A 20,558-nucleotide genomic window follows, 5' to 3' on the forward strand; every position below is an offset into this window, starting at 1 on the left:
TCCTAATGCAGTGAAAACAGTCTGAACATTTTTTTTACCCGTGCAATAAATAGTCCTCATAATAAAGCTACTCATGCAAAAATTCATCAGCTGAAATATTGGTATGAACCAAAATTTCAATTCCAAAATACAACTAATTCATATTAAAAGTCTTCTTTTAAAAGGTCAACTTCATGCTGAAGAGGTAAGAAGAAATAATTCACATGGAAAATTTCGTTTAGTGCCTTGAGTATATTTTTAAAGTGGCTCAGTGTCTGCAAAGTGTCAACAGTCACTTGTACTTGAAGAGAACTCATGTATTGTCTTGACATGCCCCTTTACAATGTGAATCTTAAATGTCAATGAACAGGAGCTTCCTTTTCCCTCATCTGTATTTTTCATTAAAAAGCTGTAAAAGCTTTTTCAAGGCAAGACTGGTTTTAAACTAAGATTTAGATCTTAGAATCTTAGTTGAGATGATCACTTGGTTCTTGTTCACTTTCCTTTTTTTTTAAAGATTTTATTTATTTGACAGAAAGAGACACAGAGAGAGAGGGAACACAAGCAGGAGGAGTGGGAGAGGGAGAAGCAGGCTTCCCACGGAGCAGGGAGCCCGATGTGGGGCTCGATCCCAGGACTCCGGGATCATGACCTGAGCCGAAGGCAGACGCCCAACGACTGAGCCACCCAGGTGCCCCTCTTGTTCACTTTCCTAAATGCAAACTCGATACCTGTTTTCTCCCAGCTTATTTCCAAAATCGGAACCTGTCTGATGCCACATAAAAGCAAACATTTGTCAGAAGAGTTTTCTTAATTGCTCTAAAATGGAACATTTGGAGGGTGAGTAGAATATCACAGGCTTAGTATTCTTGTAACACTCAAGTCTAAGCTCCACACTAAAAAACACGTTTGCTTAACTGATTTGTTTTACTGTTGGGTGAGCGAGATGGGAAAGAATTTTAATTTTTAAATCTATTATTTAAATTTATTTTATGTATAATACAAATATTTTTGTATCATATATTTATAATAAATGTAAAATATGTAATGCATATACTGTATACACATAATATTTATAATATAAAATATTTTAATCAACATTTAATAAAAATTATTTATTAAATATTTAAATTATATTATTTAATCATTTAAAATTTAATAAATTTCCAGTCTTAGGTCTGGGACAACATCAGAATGAGTTTTGATGCACCAGAGCATAGATAATCTGCTCCTTGTGCACCGCAGAAACTTCCATGGCATACTATCTGGTCTCTTTACATGATATCCTGGTCTCTGATGGGTGAATTCCAAGACAGTTCTAGATCAATGTGTCCACCTCCACCGTATGTATCCCAAACAGGGAAAGACTGTGGGAAGCTATATTTCAAAGGTTTTCTGAAAAAATTCCAGAGACTGTAGATGTCTGTAAGAACAATCCGTGTATGTTTGCAGGAGAAGGAGCTGGGAGAATGCAACCATGATAGTGGTTTCCAGGCTTGGCTCCACAGCCTTGGAAAACACTGCATTTATTGGCCTACCCTGGGTAAAGAGAATCAGACTGTGGGATAAGCCTTCTTGCCTCACTCTAGGTTATTTTTTTTTTTTTCCTAATGACATTATTTTATTAATCATTTACTGGTGCATGTGAAAGAAAGCTCCTCTCATATCAATCTTTAGTTGAAGGTCTGAGATCTGAGATTTCACTTAACTTCCTTTCATAATTCCCTTATCTTTTTCCATAAGCAAATATTTCCTGTCTTACAACTTTCTTTGACACAGTTTTCCATTGGTATATTCAGACTGAATTTATGTTGTGACATTTAAAAATTTTTTTTCGTAATTAATTACTACAGCACATTTATGAAAGGAAGAATTTTGCTCCCTAATTTATATTAAGAAGAGATACACATTTTAAATGTATCAATATTTCTTTCCATTTAAAAAATTTAAATGACAGGGGCGCCTGGGTGGCTCAGTTGTTAAGCGTCTGCCTTCGGCTCGGGTCGTGATCCCGGGGTCCTGGGATCGAGCCCCGCGTCAGGCTCCCTGCTCGGCAGGAAGCCTGCTTCTCCCTCTCCCACTCCCCCTGCTTGTGTTGCCTCTCTATGTCTCTCGCTGTCAAATAAAATCTTAAAAAAAAAAAAAAAAGAAAATTTAAATGACAATTACTGGTTTTCATCATAAAAATTCAAAACAATTACCTGTACTCATCTTGTTTGATATCTTATTCCATTCATAATTTTTGTTTTTTTTCCTCTCCATTATAAAAACATCTTTTGGTTTCCACATGTAACTCAAAGAATGCCCTGTTAAAGTGGAGTTTTATTCTCTGAACTACAACAGAGCTCTCAGATTGACTCTTTGGAGCATTGTAAATGAGTATACCTTCCACATCTGTAATAAAAGCTAACGTTTATGAACAATTATGTACCGAAAACAGTGCTAAGTACTTGATCTAAATTATCTTATTTAATCTCCATATCACAAATAAGAACCCAAAGCCTGGGGGTTCAAGTAATCGCCTAAACCAATACACATAGCTTATAAGTGTCAGACCCTGCAAAGGGAAGAGCAACTTCTAGAAGTACATATTAACAAGTGCTTTAAGACACTGGCAGGCAATGGACTGAAGTATGCAATATTTAGCACTGATCTATTCATTCATATGCTTTTTATTGCACATAGAATTAAAATTAATGTGAGGTGTGCAGGGTCCTAGAAAAACTCAATGTTATGGACTTACAGGTCAACTCATACCAAAGAGCATACACCATGCATTAATTCCTTTTGATAAGTGACAGAACTGAGAGTCACAAATTTGAATAATGGTTCTCTATTAGAGTACCTTGCCTGGCCGTCTCATATGGGTCCACTATGTTCACAATCATCCTATCCTCTTAACTAAGAGAGACTCATCCAAACTTTAGGCAATTTTATTTAAAACAATTTTCTTGGGAGAAAAGGGAGAAGTTCAGCTATATATTAAAGTATCCAGTCCACAGACCATTTGGGTTGCATGTTTCACCCTTTACTTTTAAGACCCATCTAAGGAATAGCAGTTATCTTCCTACTGCCATGCCAGTTTTCCCATTTCGGGTATTTGCTGAGTTAGATTTCATTCTTTTTTGGAAACTTTTTTTCATGGCTCTAATTCGAAGTTTTAAACTCCTGATACATTTAAAACAAAGATTACTTAGAGTCTGCCCTTGTAAAATAGAGGTATGAAGTAAAAAATGAATTCCATCTCAAAGAAGTTGGGAGAACAGGAAATGCTGCCGAGAAACTGCATTAAGTGAGGCATGAAGAGAAGCTATTTCAGCCCTCTTGACTTGAGGGCAGGACACATATGCATTCATAATAAAAGATTTCTTCAGGCTTAAAGATTTTTAACAATAGGAGCTGATGATCAATGAAGGAAAGAAGCATGCTCTAACGATTTTTTTGGACCAGATCAACTTGACCTTTCATTTTTTCAAAAAATCCTCCAATAAATGCATCTACTCCATTTTTTTTCTCCCAGCATCACTAACAATTATTTTCATTCTCATGATTCAACTGGCTTTCTCAAATGCTTTTGTGAGGAGTGGAAAGGGGAAAGGGAACCATGTTGCTCAAGGAGTGACAGAAATATTCAAGGACTGTGAAGTAATAAAAGAAAACTAATGCGATCCTTTAAAAATCTACCCCATCCCATGTTTCTGGTCATTAAGCATGAGTATAATGGCTGCTTGTACATGATTTTTTCCCCATCAATTATGACATGATTGCCTTTAAGCTATCATATCTTCCGGCACTTTTTGATACTTTACAACATCAACCATAATGCTGAGCATGCAAAAGTCCCCTAATGAGACATTTTAATATGTTAGTCAAAGGATTATTTGGTAGATCAAATAACAACTTTGCTGATTCTTAATTAGCAAAATGCCTGAAAATAGCACATGTGTATTCTTGTCAACAATATATTATTATTAGAACATGTACTGTGACTCGGAATACTACCAGAGGAGGCAAGTGTTGGTTTTACTTAATCTGTTTCATGGTTCCTCAACTTTGCGTTCTTAGATGGAAGAAAAGGAGAAAAGATAGATACAGATCTTGAAGGCAGATTTAGGAAAAAAGGGAGAAGAAACATTAGGGTAGATTAAGAGGAACGAGTAGACTAGATATTGTGAAGCTGCGGTTCAGAGGAATTTGTAAGACCAATCTGAGCGTTATCTTTACACGACGAGAATATAGAAAATTACTGTATACCTTGTTTGATTTTTTTAGAGGATACAGGCTTTTATATGCATTCATTTGCTGAATTTCCAAGGTCATGAAATAGCTTTGTGAACATTCTGGCTAAGCCTTTATAAAACATAGATAGCAATGTTGCTGAGGATATGATGCATCCAATGATATGGGATGACTTTGAATATGGAATTATATGACTGATAATACCATCCCAGAAGACCTTGTTAAAAATCGATGAAAGAGGGGCGCCTGGGTGGCTCAGATGGTTAAGCGTCTGCCTTTGGCTCGGGTCATGATCCCAGGGTCCTGGGATCAAGCCCCACATCAGGCTCCTGGCTCAGCAGGGAGCCTGCTTCTCACTCTCCCTCTCCCTCTGCCTCTCTCCCTGTTCATGCTCTCTCTCTCTATCTCTGTGTCTCAAATGAATAAATAAAAAATCTTTAAAAAAAATGAATGAAAGAACTGAGATTTAAAATATTTAGACATATACTCACCCAACAGACAGGAAAGGCTCCTTTGACTCAAGTCTATGAAAAAAATACGAAAAATTAATTTTAATATAACAATTTGCTATACACTTAAAAATTGCTTTTATAGGAATCTGACAAAATTATTATACTTGTTTGGGTGAAAATGTATACGTTAGCACTAATAAAAAGCTATAAATAATATATGAAGATCTAATCTGGACTAATTCAAATTCTGGCTGGCTTAATGCAGAAGCTAATGAGAGGGACTTGGAATGGGAATGTACCATTTAAATGAGACATTAAGATAATAATACTGTTAGTCTAATTCTGATTTGCATTCCCTATATCCTCTTTTCTTTTTTTACAGTAATTTGTAGAAGTGTGGATATATCTATTTGTAATTGTTGTAGTGGTAAAGAAATTTATTATGTATTTAGTTACATATTGGCTGAGTAATTGATTTCCGGTAAATATTCGGCAACAAAGAGAGAAACAGCATGACATTCATTGTCATTTACCAACAGTAGCACATTGGGGAGTGGGGGGGCGAGAGTTAGGTCATAGATTAGGATCTTAATGCCTCCTCTTAATGTCTCCTAAGAACCACGTATTTTTTTTATACCTCCTGAGGAATTCTAATTCTGAAACCTCTGATTAGTTGCGGCATCTTGAGCTAAGCAACTTAAAAGACTTTCTGGGAATTACTTTTCTCATTGTAAAACAGGCTAAGAATGCTTCCAGTTAATTTTCTTATTTCATAAATTAATTTCTTTGCAAAAAGCAAATCAATCAGGAAACTTTCCACTTCTAAATATTCCTTAATTAATAATTAAGGGGATCAATTGGTAGGTGTATATTGGTCACTTCATTTTTATATGTTTCTTGACATATGATTATGGGTTAAACATAAACAAATATTAAAGACATTTTTATCTGAATCCTGGTGTTTAAGATGATGTAATGAGCACTGGGTGTTCTATGCAACTGACGAATCACTAAATTCTACCTCTGAAACTAATTAAAAAAAAAAAAGCTCAGAGTTTGGGGATGTACATTTATACAATCTTTTCCTTTTCTGAATTCTGATTTTATTTGCACCTCCCTGTAAATTCTTTGTCATACTGTGTGTTTGTTGTGCCCATATATTTATGATATGAATAAGCAAACAGAGCTAAGGGAAAAAAGTTGAAGATAAATAATGAAATATATTTGGATATGTTTGTTTTATAAGACATGACCAGTGCTAAGGGATCAAAAGAAGTTACCTTGAAGAAATGAGGGGGATTCTATATAATGTGATGCAGGCGACCGTTGACTTATTTGGATCAACATCACGACACTATCACTTCTCCCTTACTTTCTACTCAGCAACACTTAATAAACGGTTTCCTGCTGTCTACAGTGTCCTCCTAGGTTCTCATTGCTGCCTGTTTCTTCGTGGCATCGACTAATCCAGTAGAAGAAAACTGCATATCTTGACTCCTCTCTCTTTTTCATCTTCCACATCGCAATTAGCAATGTCCTGTCAATTTCTCCTTTATGTGACTTTCACATCTCCCTCTTCACTCAATTCCCAGGCGAATTCTCATCACTTACCCCAGCCTAGCTGGTCTCTCCAAATGTAAATTCTTTGTTCACAGTTGCTCCAACTTCACCCGGTTTCACACTATAGCTTCCTTACTGCAATGCCCCTGCTCATATCATTTGTTTAAGGACTACATGCTGTTGCTTTCATTCAAGGTATCATAAACAACATGAATAAAAGAAAACCCCACCATCTTGCCTTTCCTTGTGCAATTACTAAAACATAGAATGTATTTGGAATAGTATTTACTTACTGAGTTTCCTTTTTTTTTTTTTCCCCTGAAGGCTTCAGACAAGCCGTTGTCGGACTGGAGCATGGAGGGACATATGTTGCCCTTCTGACACCCGTGGTTAAGATGGTTAGTCCCACTAACTAGTTAATTGCCTCCTTCTGCTTCTACCACTTCACTCCCTTCAACTATTTCCTCCCAAATGTTCAATAGAAGAATTCAGGGGAAAATTCAAAATTTTCAAAATGATACTGGATTGAGATTCTGATTGATGTTCTATAAACCAGGGGTTGGCAAACCCTGGTCTATAGGACAATTCTTGCTCACCACCTGATTCTGTATGACCCACAAACTAAGAATGGCTTTTACATTTTGTCTTTTATTTGAATATTGTTGACACATAATGTTACACATTAGTTTCAGGTGTACAGCATAGTGATTGATTTCAACATCTCTATGCTCACAAGTGGACATTTTTAAATGGTTGAAAAATATCAAAAAAGAATAATATTTCGTGACATGTGAGAATTATGTGAAATTCCAATTTCAGAGCCCATAAATGAAGTTTATTGGGACACAGTCATGTTTATTCATTTACATATTGTTTCAGGCTGCTTTTGTGCTACAGCTGCAAGATGATTAGTTGTAACAGGGACTGCATGTCCACAATTTGAAAATATTTACTATATGGCCTTTACAGAAAAACTATGCCAGTGCATGACTTATGATTATCTTGTTGGAAACAACCTTTCAAAATAGGCACTCTTTATTTTAATATGTATCAAGATATTGTTTCACAATTAGAAGCTCAGAATAATTTGAATTCCCGCTCTACATCACCAATTCTCTGCACCTACAACGGACAGATCAACTCCCCTACAATGCTATTTTCATGTCACCATCTTTCTTGACTATTTTAATAATCACAAGATGATGCCCCAACTTTTAGTGTGTCACTTGAAAGCTTGTCACAAACATGACTCATGCTAACTTTCCACGTTGCTCTTTCTCACTTCTCTTACCAACCACTTTATTCCAGGAAATTTGTCTGTTTATTACCTAAACATATCTCCTTTGCTTTGGTTTCTTGAAGCATTCTATTTCTATACCAGAATACTATTTTTTTCTTTCTTTCCCTATGCATGATCTATTTATCTTATTTAAGATCTTATGATCTTATCTATTTATCTTAGTTTATCTAACTCCTTTATAATGCTAATCCTGACACTTCATCTTACAGGGACAGTCCTGTCACTAAGCTTCCATGACTTATTATCTCCATTACGATGACATATTCTCAGGACAAGAGTCTTGGGTTAAATGGCTAGCTTCAAGTCTTAAGACTGGTAAGAATGTTAACCTTGCAAGTCTACTTAGACAAGAAGCTCCTGAAAGTTCTGTGTTAAATCTTCTAATGGTCCAGGGGAGGAGCTGGCTGATGCTCTATGAGCTGAACAGAAAAGAAAGATCATTATCCGTTAGTCAGCCTAAGCTACTGAAGATAAGCCCTAGCTACCTGGACCACCCCCCCCCCACCCCGCCAAATATTTTCAGTGGTGACACAGAGCAGGAAATCTGTGAGGAGCCACCATTAGGCAATCCTGTCTCATGTCTCACCTTCAAAACGATGACACATAGTAGAGGGAAGTGATAACTGGCCCACATTGAACGATGCTCTGTTTTATAACCAACTGCCCAGTCATGGTTTCATTACACAGGCTTAACTTCCCTAGCCTTGAGTCGATTCAGAGATTTGTACATCTTTTCTCATTAATAATAGAGCCAATATCATTGCCAACTCAAGAGGCTGTTGTGAAGAATAGAAGATTATGTACTTAGAGCAACTAACACAGTTCCTGGTACAGAGTAGACTGTGATGGTCAAGACTATGCCAAAGATAAGTTTTTAGTTCTAAGAGCTGCAACTGCCTGAATACATGAAAAGCTCACTTTTGCAATTTTAGTCCTCAAAAGTGAAAAAGCATAAAAGAAGAAAATTACCAGGAGAAACATCCCTTTGGAGAATATTGTTTATCAATGTAATCCTTAGAAACAGATGACTACATTGCGATATGCCCAGAAAGAACTTTTTCTGAGTTTTTCTTTTTCTAACAAGGTAATTGTTTTGTGAAAAAAAGGATTGATTTTTATCATTCCTAAGATTTACTTTTAACATGAATTGGGTAATGAATTTAATAATACTTCATTCAGGATCTGCTAGAATGAGGAGTAGAATAAGATAAACAAACCATAGCCTTCAGAAAAATAGGCACAGTAAAGAGATAAAGTAAAATGCAAAATGAAGATTAATATTTGGAGCTAACAAATTTATAACTTTTTGTATTTAACAACAAAAAATCTAAGCTGTATTTACTAAAGACCAGGCATTATTAAAAATGCTTTATAAACACTGATTTATTTAAGCATCATGATATCCTCTGAGATAGATTTCATTTTACAGATGAGGAAACTGATACTCAAAAATGCCAGGTGTCTTGCCCAAGGTCACAGAGCTATAAAGTGGCTGAGCTAGGATGTGAATTTAGGCATGCTGGCTCTAAAGTCCACCTGCTCATGTCTTGCCTCGTGTATTGCCTTCCATCAGTTTATTTTGCTTGTTTTATTTTGTTTCTACATGCCTTATGGCACTGTCACATTTCCTTTTGTTATAATTTCTATACTGAGAAATCTAATCTGGTTTCACATGTTGTCCACATGCTGGATATTTCCAAACTTTTGTCTCTCGTGTCACTCTGTATATGATGTGTGGCTGTATCTGCCCAATCATACATCTCCAGTTTTAGGTGCCTTCAACTTCGCATGTCCCTGACTAAATATTGCCTGCCTCCCTCATTCTGTTCTTCTTTATCCCTAACTCAATGGCCTAATCAGCCACTCAGGTGACCAAACTAGAAAGATCATAATCTTTCTCTTCGACTTCTTTCCAATGACACTCACTTTCAGTAGATCCTCCTAGTTCTGCTGTTTTCTATTGCCAAAAGTCCTCTTAGTTCTTTACTTACCTCTCAATTCTTATTATTACAGTTCAAGTGATCATCAACCTTTAGGTGGGCTATTAGAATAATCTCCTTAATGACCTTCCTTCCTCAGTATTTCTTTGGAATAGCCATGTCTACTAGCAGAATCATCTTTCTAAAATAGCTATTGTACAAATATGATCCTGTAATTCCCCTCATTACACATCTCTGAGTGCTTCTAGGAAGTATTTTTTCATAAGGCACCATAAGTTGGTTAGGAGAGCTTCATAACACTTCATCATATTGTATGAAACATTCTCAGTGTATTTCCAAGTTCCCTCTAAAGACACTATACTCCTTGAAGTTTGGAACTCACTTTATTTCAAGTACCTAGAATCATGCCTACTTCTTTAGGAGGCTCTTAGTAATGATTCTTTCAAATGACCTTCCCCTGCGCCTTACTCCCCTACACCTACTTCCATCATTTACCTGCAGAGTAAAGACCAAACCCTTTAATATGACTAAAGTTCATTCACAATCTTCTTCTAGTACCTTCCCAGCCCTTGTCTTCTACCACTTCAGCCTGCAAATTCTATGCTCCAGCCAAGCTGAGCCAACTGCTCACCGTCAGGGTGGCATCCTACTTTCTCACTCTCTGTGCTTGGGCATATACTGTGTTTTTGCAGAAATGACTTCAACTACCTTGTTTTTGTAAAACTAGTGGGTTTTTTATGACTCCAAAGTGACTTTTAAGTATGTTCCCCTACGATATTTATATGGTTTTGCAGTAAAAATTACAGCAACACCATTTACTACCCTTGAATCTATTCTCTTTAGCAATGGCAACCTAAGCCTGACCTACGTTTAAGATGGAAGCTCCAAAGGGCTTAAGGATACAGTTTTTAGTATCAGACAGCCTGATTCTAGTTCTGACTGATAATCTTCTGGCTGTGTGGTGTTGAAAACGTAAGGCATTTTTCTTTGTACCTCAATTATCTCATCTGCAAAATGGGGTAATAATAGACCTAACTCTTAGGGCTGTTGTGAGAATTGGATAAGTAAATAAATAGATAACAAAATTAAATAAATAAATAAATAGATAAATACTTGATAAACTTCTGCCATCATTGTTATTATTATTTTTTATCCATGAGTGCTCTGATTGTTCCTACATTCATGGCCAGTTAACAGTTCTAGGGAGTTCAGATTAGGGAACAGGTTGGTGTAGCTGTTATATAACAGTGAACCATGTGGGGCTCTTGGTGAAGGTATGCAACAGATGGAAATGTATGCCTGGAACTTAGACAAGATATTGGGTCTGCAAATACAGATTTAAGAGTCATGTCATCAAAGCAGAATTAGTATATGACATCAAAGGAGAGAATGGGGGCCCCAGAGAGAATGTGTAGAATAGGAAGAAAAGGATCGAGGAGAGATATCTAGGCTCACTAGCAGGCCTTTAGGTGTAGATGCAAAGTTCAGAAAGGGACACGATGGTGGTCCATGTCATTGTGAGTTAACGCTTAGCTAACCAATTGTGTATTATTTATGGAATAATGTGACATGCTATTTTACAAAGAGCTTAATAGCTTTTTTTTGAATTACAGGAATCGTATTTTGATATTTAAAATTTAGTCTACATTTCATCATTAATCGTTTGTAATCTAAACACATCCACATGACATTTTCATCGTTCCAAGGCCTTCTGATTTAAACAGGCTTTTTTTCAAGGTAAATGATTAAATGTGAGCAAAAGATGATGATTTTGATCAGAGCCAAGCACTTGTAAAGCAATTCATAGACATCTTCTTTTCCTGACCATTTTGCATACTAAAATATGATTCTATCAGTATTCTTAAAAATTCATTTATTGCCAGAAAATTAAAAAGCAAATAGAAGTCTTCCTTATGTAGTAGGGGCAGGCTATTCATCGGTAATTGCAGGTGTATTCTCTGACATTCAGTAAAAACCAGAATCTGTCTGTAGTACTTACCTTGGCTATTCTCCTCTCCTCACTTTGAGAGAAAATACGGAAGCAAAAGCAGCCCAGGTTTCTGTGCTGGCCCCCCATGGCCTAGATGCCTAGAAGCTCTTGCCTGGAAAGCAGGAGGCTTGTTAGGAAAAACACACTATGTTGGTGCATGCCACGGGAGAAAGCACTGGCCTGCACAGGCACCAACCTCCTCACCTCCATCTGCCCGAGGAACTTCTGAGTATGACTCATCAGTTAGTGTCTCTGGTTGAACAAGAGCTCAAGATATTTTTGGCACTCACAGTGCATCGACCATAGCCCTTTCCCAGGTGTGGCTCCTACAAGGGTATAGTGTTATTACAGATGCACAAAGATTATCCCAAGTATAACCTTTTATGGTTTCCTGTCAACCACATTGAGAACTTTGTGGCAAAGCAGGGCTCTGGGTGGTGGGATGTGATGGGATGGTCTGAGATGGCTAAGAGTGGGAGCAATCATTTCCTTAAAAGCTTGTACACTCTAAAGCTGAGAGGTCAAATAGGTCTTCATTTTTGTGTCAATTCTGACTAACTGATGGTGGCTGCTGGGAAGAAAGTGTTGATAAGAATTCCATAAACCTATTCAGGCCTCAGGGTGTAAGATGGTTGTAATTAACCTATGTGTGCCACAGAAATATAAAAGGAAAGGAGAAGAATGTTGTGCAAATACGTATTTACCAACTCTGTGCTAGTAGAAGGTACAGAAATTTCTTCAAACTTATGAAAGGAATAAAGAAGTACAGAGTCTGCAGCAGAACCCAGATTTCCAGACATATTGCCCATATGCCAACATGTGCAAATAATCACATGTACTTAATGCCTCATATATGATAATAGCCAGTACTTTTAATTTTTTTCATGCTATTTAAGCATTTTAACACATTTAATCTTCATAACTTCCCTGTGAAGTTGGTACAATTATCTTCTCTATTTTATACATAGGAAATTGAGGCAGAGAGGGATTGAGTAACTTTCCCAAAATTTTAAAAAGCTAAAAAACTCATACAACAGGATGATAATTCAGGCAGTCTGATGAAGACCGTATAGTATATTTGTCTCACTTTCCAGTATATCATTCACTGGCCATTAGAGGAGTGTCAAATTCACCTCAGCACTGAAGAAAGCCAGGCTCCTTCACTCCTATTGTGAGATCTGTCTACAGTGGATTCCATTTCTCTGGACTAAAAAGCAGCTTTCCCCTCAATTTCCTGTGATACCTTTTTGCAAGGGCTTTCATGCTCGATGGAAATTTCTGCTTAAAGCTATCATCAGACCTCTTGGTAAGTTCCATTTGCAGTTACCACCATCTGTGCTAACTCCAGGGACAGCTTAATGGACGGCTGTGGGATCAACCAAGAATCTCAGTGGCAGTTTGGGCACTCACAATCATGACTTTTGCCACATTGGAAATTGAGGCTGCAGGGCTCATCTCCCTCGCACAGGCTGTAATGTATCTTCACAACTCTGTCAGGAGGATCAAGCTGCCGTGGGAGGAAGGGACATGAAGTATAAAGAAGAAACTCACGGCCAGAAAGATGATCAACCATTGGCAGATTCTCCTGGGAAACTTGCAACGCTTACTCCAATTGCCCCGGGGGTAAGGCTAGGGGTAGGAGTAGTAGATATCTGGCCAAGGCAGAGTATAGAGTCCCACCCTCACTCCACTCTGACTCCAGAATTAACCTCCCCACACCTCACATGGGAAGGGAGTGCACACAACCGTGTGGATCTTTCCATTCAAATAAGAAAAATGATTTTCTGAAAAGAGATACTTTCAAACTCCATTATTTTCATGTTGGAAGATTTGCTCATCTCCGTTCCAAACCTGTGTAGTGAAAGGAAGGAGATTTCAGAAAAAAATAGCAAGGGGCTACTCATCTGTCTCTTTCAATTGTTTTATTTAGTTACTTGCTAATAACTGTTAAATCCTACAGAGAAACGGTGCGTCTGCGAAGCGCACAGACTGGGAAAGCAGGTAATCAGTCACAGAGTTATCCAGTTTCAAATCTCTATCCTCTGTCCTGCTCTTTGCAGCATTATGATGTCATTTATCTTTTTCCTCCATTTGAAATGAAGAGATCGGACGCAATACAACGTCTTTCGATTGCTGGTCATAATAAGTTCTACAGAGTGTGCATGGCGCTAAAAGACATAAAGCAGGTATTCACAGGCCAGCCCCCGTAGGCTGAGAGGAACAGTGGGCTTTTGTCCTCACGTGCCTCCCGCCATCCCTCCCTCCCGTCCACACGCTGCATCCAGGCCCCACACTCTCAGACCCACTCAGTTCCCAGGGGCAGCCTCATCCCCTCCTCTGCCTTCTCTTAGTAAAATGCCAGAAACTCATTCAACCCAAGCAGTAGCTGAAGTCGGATATGGGCTGGGAAAACAACAGTCCATCTGTGCATGTTTTGCTTAACTGCCTTGCTGCCCTCTTCCGCGGGACATACTTGTCTGGCAGATTCACCTCCCGACTCGGTAACCTCAACCTCTCTCAGACCCAGAGTCCCCCCCGCCCCCAGGTCTTTGAAAACATTAAATCCTGGCACCAAATGTCAGAATTTATTTTTATTTTTTTATTTATTATTATGTTATGTTAACCACCACACATTATATCATTAGTTTTTGATGTAGTGTTCCATGATTCATTGTTTACATATAACACCCAGTGCTCCATGCAGAACGTGCCTTCTTTAATACCCATCACCAGGCTAACCCATCCCCCCACCCCCCTCCCCTCTAGAACCCTCAGTTTGTTTCTCAGAGTCCATCGTCTCTCATGGTTCGTCTCCCCCTCCGATTTGCCCCCTTCATTCTTCCCCTCCTGCTATCTTCTTTTTTTTTTTTAACATATAATGTGTTATTTGTTTCAGAGGTACAGATCTGTGATTCAACAGTCTTACACAATTCACAGCCCTCACCATGGCACATACCCTCCCCAATATCTATCACCCAGCCACCCCATCCCTCCCTCCCCCCACCACTCCAGCAACCCTCAGTTTATTTCCTGAGATTAAGAATTCCTCATATCAGTGAGGTCATATGATACATGTCTTTCTCTGATTGACTTATTTCGCTCAGCATAACACCCTCCAGTTCTATCCACATCATTGCAAATGGCAAGATTTCCAAATGTCAGAATTTAATGACCTCAACTGCCACATGCCGACAAAATTGTGTGATGCCCGTCACCTGCCTGGAGTCCTCGATATGACCTCTTCCAGGATTGTGCTGAAAGCTCCACCTGACTGGCGGGACTGCATCTTGGCTTCATGGTAGCATCTCCCTCTAACACTGCAGTGAGAGCTATTTTACCAGAGCTTGGGTTTATAATTCCAGGTCCCATCCATTTCTGGGCCGCTCCCTGTGTTAACTATGCAGGATTGAGCCAGGACCCCAAGCCTGGTGGATGTAGTCTTGTTGAAGTCTCCAGCAGTCTCCACAGTGCTGAGACCAGTGGTAAATCATTAGTTACCAGAACTTTGAAGAACAATTCACCCAACGGATCACTTCTTCCCGAAAACATTTTTATTACTGAGTTTCATACCACTTAGTCTACCTCATTAGTTGTTTCTTTTGAGTCCCCTTTGCTAGATCCTGACTTCAAATATTGGTGTGTTCTTGAGCTCAGTCCTTGGAATTCTTCTCTTTTTTATCTTTAATTACCCCTTTGGTGTTTGTTCTCATCCAGGCTCACAGTTTTGAATACCATCTACACAATGATGACTCACAAATGTGCCCATCCAGTTCAGACCTCTCCCTGAACTCCAGATTATGTATCTGACTGTCCACTTGATACTTTGACTTAGATATCTCCACTTTAACAAAAACCAAACTCCTTATCTCTACTACCCGTCTTGGCCTACTCCAATCTCTGCCATGAGTATTGCTCATCTCACTTAACTGCAACTTCATATGTTCAGATGCTCAGTCCAGAAATCATGGAGATGTCTATGGGAGATAGTCTGCTCATTATCAATTCCTTCCTCCCACCCATTAAAATCTGGAGTCTCTGTCCCTCATCTTGTATATGAACTGGCCTTATACCTTGCTTTCGTAAGTATAATGTGGCAGATATGACACTGCAGAATTTTCAACCTAGTCTTTAAGAGGACAGGCAGTTTCTTCCTCCTTCTTGAACTCGGTCAATGTAAAACTGATTAGTCTGAGACCACAGTGAAGTCTAAGCTAACCACATGGAGAGACCATGTGGAGAAAGATGCTCAGTCATGACGGCTGTTCTAGCCAGCCCCAGCTGAAGTGCCAGATATGTAAGCACAGAAGCCATTTGGACACCACAAAGAGCAGACCACCTCAACCAAACCAACCCAGATTGCTGAATACGACAAATAATAACATTTTTTAAGCCAGTACATGTTATCTAGCAGTAGATAATAATATCCTTGACTTTGTTCCTTCTCTAATGGTCCACATCCAATTTGTAGTTTTGTTGTCTCTATTTTCAAAATATATCCATGACATAACAACTCTTTTCATCTCAGCTGTTACCACTGTGTTTGGGTCATAATCTTTTGCGTGTTTTCCCATGTTCCTCCCTTGCTCTTTCATAACCTATTCTCAATATAAAGCTAAAGTGACTATTCAAAATTTAAGTGTTGTCATGGTACTCCTTCATCTAAAATCTTCCAAAGGCTCTTGGTTTCACTCCAAGTAAAAGCCAAAGTACTTCAATGGTCTGCAAGGCTTTACACGATTTGGCACCCCCATTGTATCTCTGCCTTAGCCTCTCACCTCCTCCCAGCCCTCAGCTTTGCTTGATTCTACTCCAGAAACATCGGCCTTCTTCCTTTTTATTAACACTTGGGTGTGCTTCTGCTTTAAGGACTTTGTGCTGCACATCCCTCTGCCCAGAATGCTTTTCCCCAGGTGAAACATTACTTGTTCATCACCTTCTCCAAGTCTTTGCTCAAATATCACCTTCTCAGCTAGGTCCTCACTCACCACCTACTCAAAGTTGCACCACTTCTCACCTTCCCACTCCCTATCCCTCTTGCCTTGCTTTACTTTTTCTGTAACACCTCCTGCTTTCTAATGTATGCTTAATTTAATTATTTATTTTTGTTTATTATCATTTACTTCACACTTGAAGGCAAGGTCAAGGATTTTTGTCCATTTTGTTAACTAATGCATCCTCAGTGCCCAGAACAATGTCCAGTAGGTGCTTAATAATTGATAAACAACTGAATTAGTGATTCTGTGTTTCCTTCTCCTCTACTAGATCCACTGAGAATCTCTAATATAGGCTGAATTTGGTAAATCCGTGAGCCAGGTCTGTTAATAGAGGCTTAGAGATAAGTTATTCTTCTGGGCTTGAGATGGTGCGGTTGACTCAAAATTGGTGAGATCAGAAATTCTTCTCCAAGTCTCTAGCATTCATCAGAAGACTCTCAGGGTTGACCCCATGTGAAGTCCTTCATTTCTCTTTACCAATTCATATTGTCTCTAAACGTTGTCTAATAACTGCTTGCCCACATTATGCTTCACCTACACATAAAGCTGTTCTTTCTTGCTTTTTGTTTCTTCAGCATTACATTTTTTAAAAATAATATATTTGATTTTTCAGTTAAAATGGATGCCTAATATTACTTATTTCTTTCATAATATCTTTATGGTATTCTTTCATGCCAAGTGTTTCAACTTTTTTTATACTCAATTTAGTCCATATTTTCAAATGCTGATTATATAATTTTTCTTCCTAAACACTCTAAACATTAGATTTACTATCTTGAGTGCCGGTAATAAAGAGTAAAAAAAAAAAAAATGAGAAAAAGACCGTCTTCAGCAAATCAAGAAATTAGAAGTTACAATTTGACTTCAATTCTTCCAGAATTCTCACAATATCACAATTATGTCTACACCCTGATGTTGTGGATAGTTTCAATAAGAGTTGCTAAGCAGTCCAACTCCAAATGCTATTTCGCACGTGATTATCTGTGATTTGTGGGTCATGCTCTATTTCTTTTCCCTTTCTTCATAAATACATTCTGATATGTTTACTGTACTCAGACTCATTACCATTGGTTCTCCTATATTGATTGATTCTCTCTGTTAAGAGTTTGGAACATAGAACCTATCCCCTCTTTCTCTGCCATGTCCCATTCTCTGTATCCTAAGGACTTAACTCTGGGCTTTATTCCAAACTATTCTGTTACTCTTTGTAGCTCACGTACTCTATGCCCTTTTAAAGCATCAACAGCAGCAAAGCAACTGGATTACAGCTTTAAATACAAAGAGGGATAGCTATTGTCAGGCAAGCGCCATTGTCTTACTACTGGTTCACTAATCTGTAGTCAGAACTGCCATCACTACACATTGCTGATTACTTATTTTATTGCATCACTGAAGGGCTCATAAATTTTGACTTTTCATTTTTGAAGATTAGATGACTTCAGCTGCTCTCCCCTGCACGCTGCTTCTCACTCTCCCCTCTGCACACTGAGCTCCTAATCCCATAGTGGCATTGACTGACTGACAGGCCACTTCCGACAGTTAGCCTGGGCAGTTAACTGCTTCACCACACAAGACTGTTGGCCTGCCCTGAATGTTAATGGAGTTGCCCCGTTTAGAACACTAACTTTTCGAATAACAGCGGTAACCAAAGAAGTGTAGTTCCAAACATGAAGGGCTATATCTTTTGAATTGACCTTGCACAACACTAAGCACAAAAAATCCTCATTGTTGCCTGTTGTGAGTGCTTTTGTGTGATGTTTATTAGCTACCACTGGAAAATATCTGGCTTGTAAATCTCTCTCTCTTTTCCTTTGGTTATAAAATTCTCATTAAAGAAAATTTGCGTTAAGTATTTAAGTTACAAGAAAAATATCACCCGTATCCTCACTGTCCAAAGAATCACAGCGACTATTTTGATTTCTATTTTTTTCTCTGCATATATTTATTTTATTTGTTAAATAGTTTTGGTTGTGTGTTTATATAATACATGATGTTTATATAATTATATATTGTTATATATACTGTTTATATAATTTTGCTTCTTTGTCTACTCAAACCTTAAAGTTTTTCCATGTCATTATGAACACTTTCGTGAACATTCCATCTAATGAATGTGCCCATACCCATTATTGCATAATATCTTGGCTGGATCAGATTGTTCAGTGTTTTGAAATAAAACTCAAAGAACACCTTAAGAACAATTTCATATATTTTTACATTGTTTAAATATTTAGAATTATTTTCTTAGATATGTTTTTGGAAATTGCTTAGTCAAAAGATATGAATATTTTATTTAAGATACTGGATCGAGTTTGAAAGAAAAATAAGAATAAACTTGATAATAAAGGACCTTTGCTTTTCTTTTGTTTTTGGATTAGAAAATAAACAGCAGAATACCAGAGTGTTAGAAATGGGAATCAAGTAAGAAATGGTTTAACTCCATTCCTTCATGTTCTAAGAAAGGTGAACTTAAAAGAGGTTGTACTGCTTATAATCGCCTGGCTGACACAGGCAAGTAGTGGCAGATACATGATGTGGTTGTAGGTTTCATGATGTGGTTGTAGGTTTCATGATGTGGTTGTAGGTTTCCTAAATTCCAGTCCAGTGTTCCTTCTAATGACCACAGACAGCTTTTCAGAACTGAGTGATTCTGACACATAAGCAGACATTTTGCCAGAGAGAAGATATTTCAAATAAATATTAAAGGATAAACTATATAACATCTCAATTTCATTTGCAACGTAATATGCTTAACTCAAAACAAGCCCCTTGTCCTTTTATTCCACCATCCAGTAAACATAAATGAAATACACGTCACTGCTTGGGTTTGGAAGAAGATTCACTAGTACTCTGAGTATTCTGCTATTTAACAATACCGGTAAGGTTGAATTATCAATCATGCTATCATTCCACTAGAAAGACATTTTGAAAGTTTAATAGAGTTAATTAATTTCCAAAAGAACAAATTTTTGTGAGAAACATTCATCATACATGGCTGACTAATAATCTAGTGAAACTATGCTGTCTTTCTTGCCCTCATCTTTCTAGACATCAAAAAAAAAGGGGCAGCATTTCAAGCTTCATTTTAGCATTTATAACTCAATTGGAAGAATTATTCTTGCATTTAGTTTATATAATTTTTATAAGAAAATTTGTGGACCGTTTTCTAGTTAATATATTTAAAGCCAATCAAAGCTAACAAACTTCACTTTTTTACTGTGCAAAACTTGCTCATGATTAAAATCTCAAAAAACTTTCTTTTTTTTTTAAAGATTTATTTATTTGACAGAGAGAGACACAGCAAGAGAGGGAACACAAGCAGGGGGAGTGGGAGAGGGAGAAGCAGGCTTCCCGCGGAGCAGGGAGCCCGATGCGGGGCTCAATCTCAGGACCCTGGGATCATGACCTGAGCCGAAGGCAGATGCTTAACAACTGAGCCACCCAGTCGCCCCTCAAAAAAAACCTTTCTATAACTCAAACTTTTCTATTAGTTTATAATTTGTGGTAAGTTCTTTTCAAACTTTAATTGACCAGGAGAAAATACATTTTTTTTTCTCTTAAATTTTATTTATTTGAGAGAGAGAATGAGATAGAGAGAGCATGAGAGGGGGGAGGGTCAGAGGGAGAAGCAGACTCCCTGCTGAGCAGGGAGCTCGATGCGGGACTCGATCCCGGGACTCCAGGATCATGACCTGAGCTGAAGGCAGTCGCCCAACCAACTGAGCCACCCAGGCGCCCCAGGAGAAAATACATTTTTATAAAGATAACAAAATTAGGTACTTTTTTTTTGAAATTAGGTACTTTTATAAAATACTTATATGTGATATAAAAATCATTCACATTGTAAAAGTGAGAAAAGATGACAGAAGAAAAAAAGCTGTTTGGCTTCTCATTAATCCAATTATGTCCATCTAGATTGTGAATATTCATTTCATCTTTTCTCCTCTCCCCATTTTCTTGTACTCAGACATTCCTCTACTTCGTGACACTTCTCTTACTACTGTTTTTTTTTTTTTTTTTTTTAGAACATAAGCAGTCAGTATGGTCACAAAGCATCCTTGTATGTATGCTGGGAATGTTATAGTAAAAGCCCTGGGAATTCTG

At 37.9% G+C, this 20,558-nt stretch overlaps 1 protein-coding gene across 17 annotated transcripts in view; it reads right to left on the reverse strand.

Annotated features, from left to right (window-relative positions):
- RALYL (RALY RNA binding protein like) overlaps positions 1-20,558 on the reverse strand; it is a 677,252-nt gene that overhangs the window by 101,566 nt on the left and 555,128 nt on the right. For 14 of the 17 annotated variants that reach the window (XM_036094135.2, XM_036094143.2, XM_036094141.2 and 11 more), the window contains one exon: positions 4,710-4,742. The exons of the other annotated variants lie outside the window; for them this stretch is intronic. In XM_036094135.2, coding sequence (XP_035950028.1) covers positions 4,710-4,742 — 33 coding nt within the window. The remainder of the gene's footprint in view (positions 1-4,709; positions 4,743-20,558) is intronic. 17 annotated transcript variants of the gene reach the window in all.

The sequence above is a fragment of the Halichoerus grypus genome, chromosome 5, assembly GCF_964656455.1.
Source record: "Halichoerus grypus chromosome 5, mHalGry1.hap1.1, whole genome shotgun sequence".
NCBI classification, from domain to species: domain Eukaryota; kingdom Metazoa; phylum Chordata; class Mammalia; order Carnivora; family Phocidae; genus Halichoerus; species Halichoerus grypus.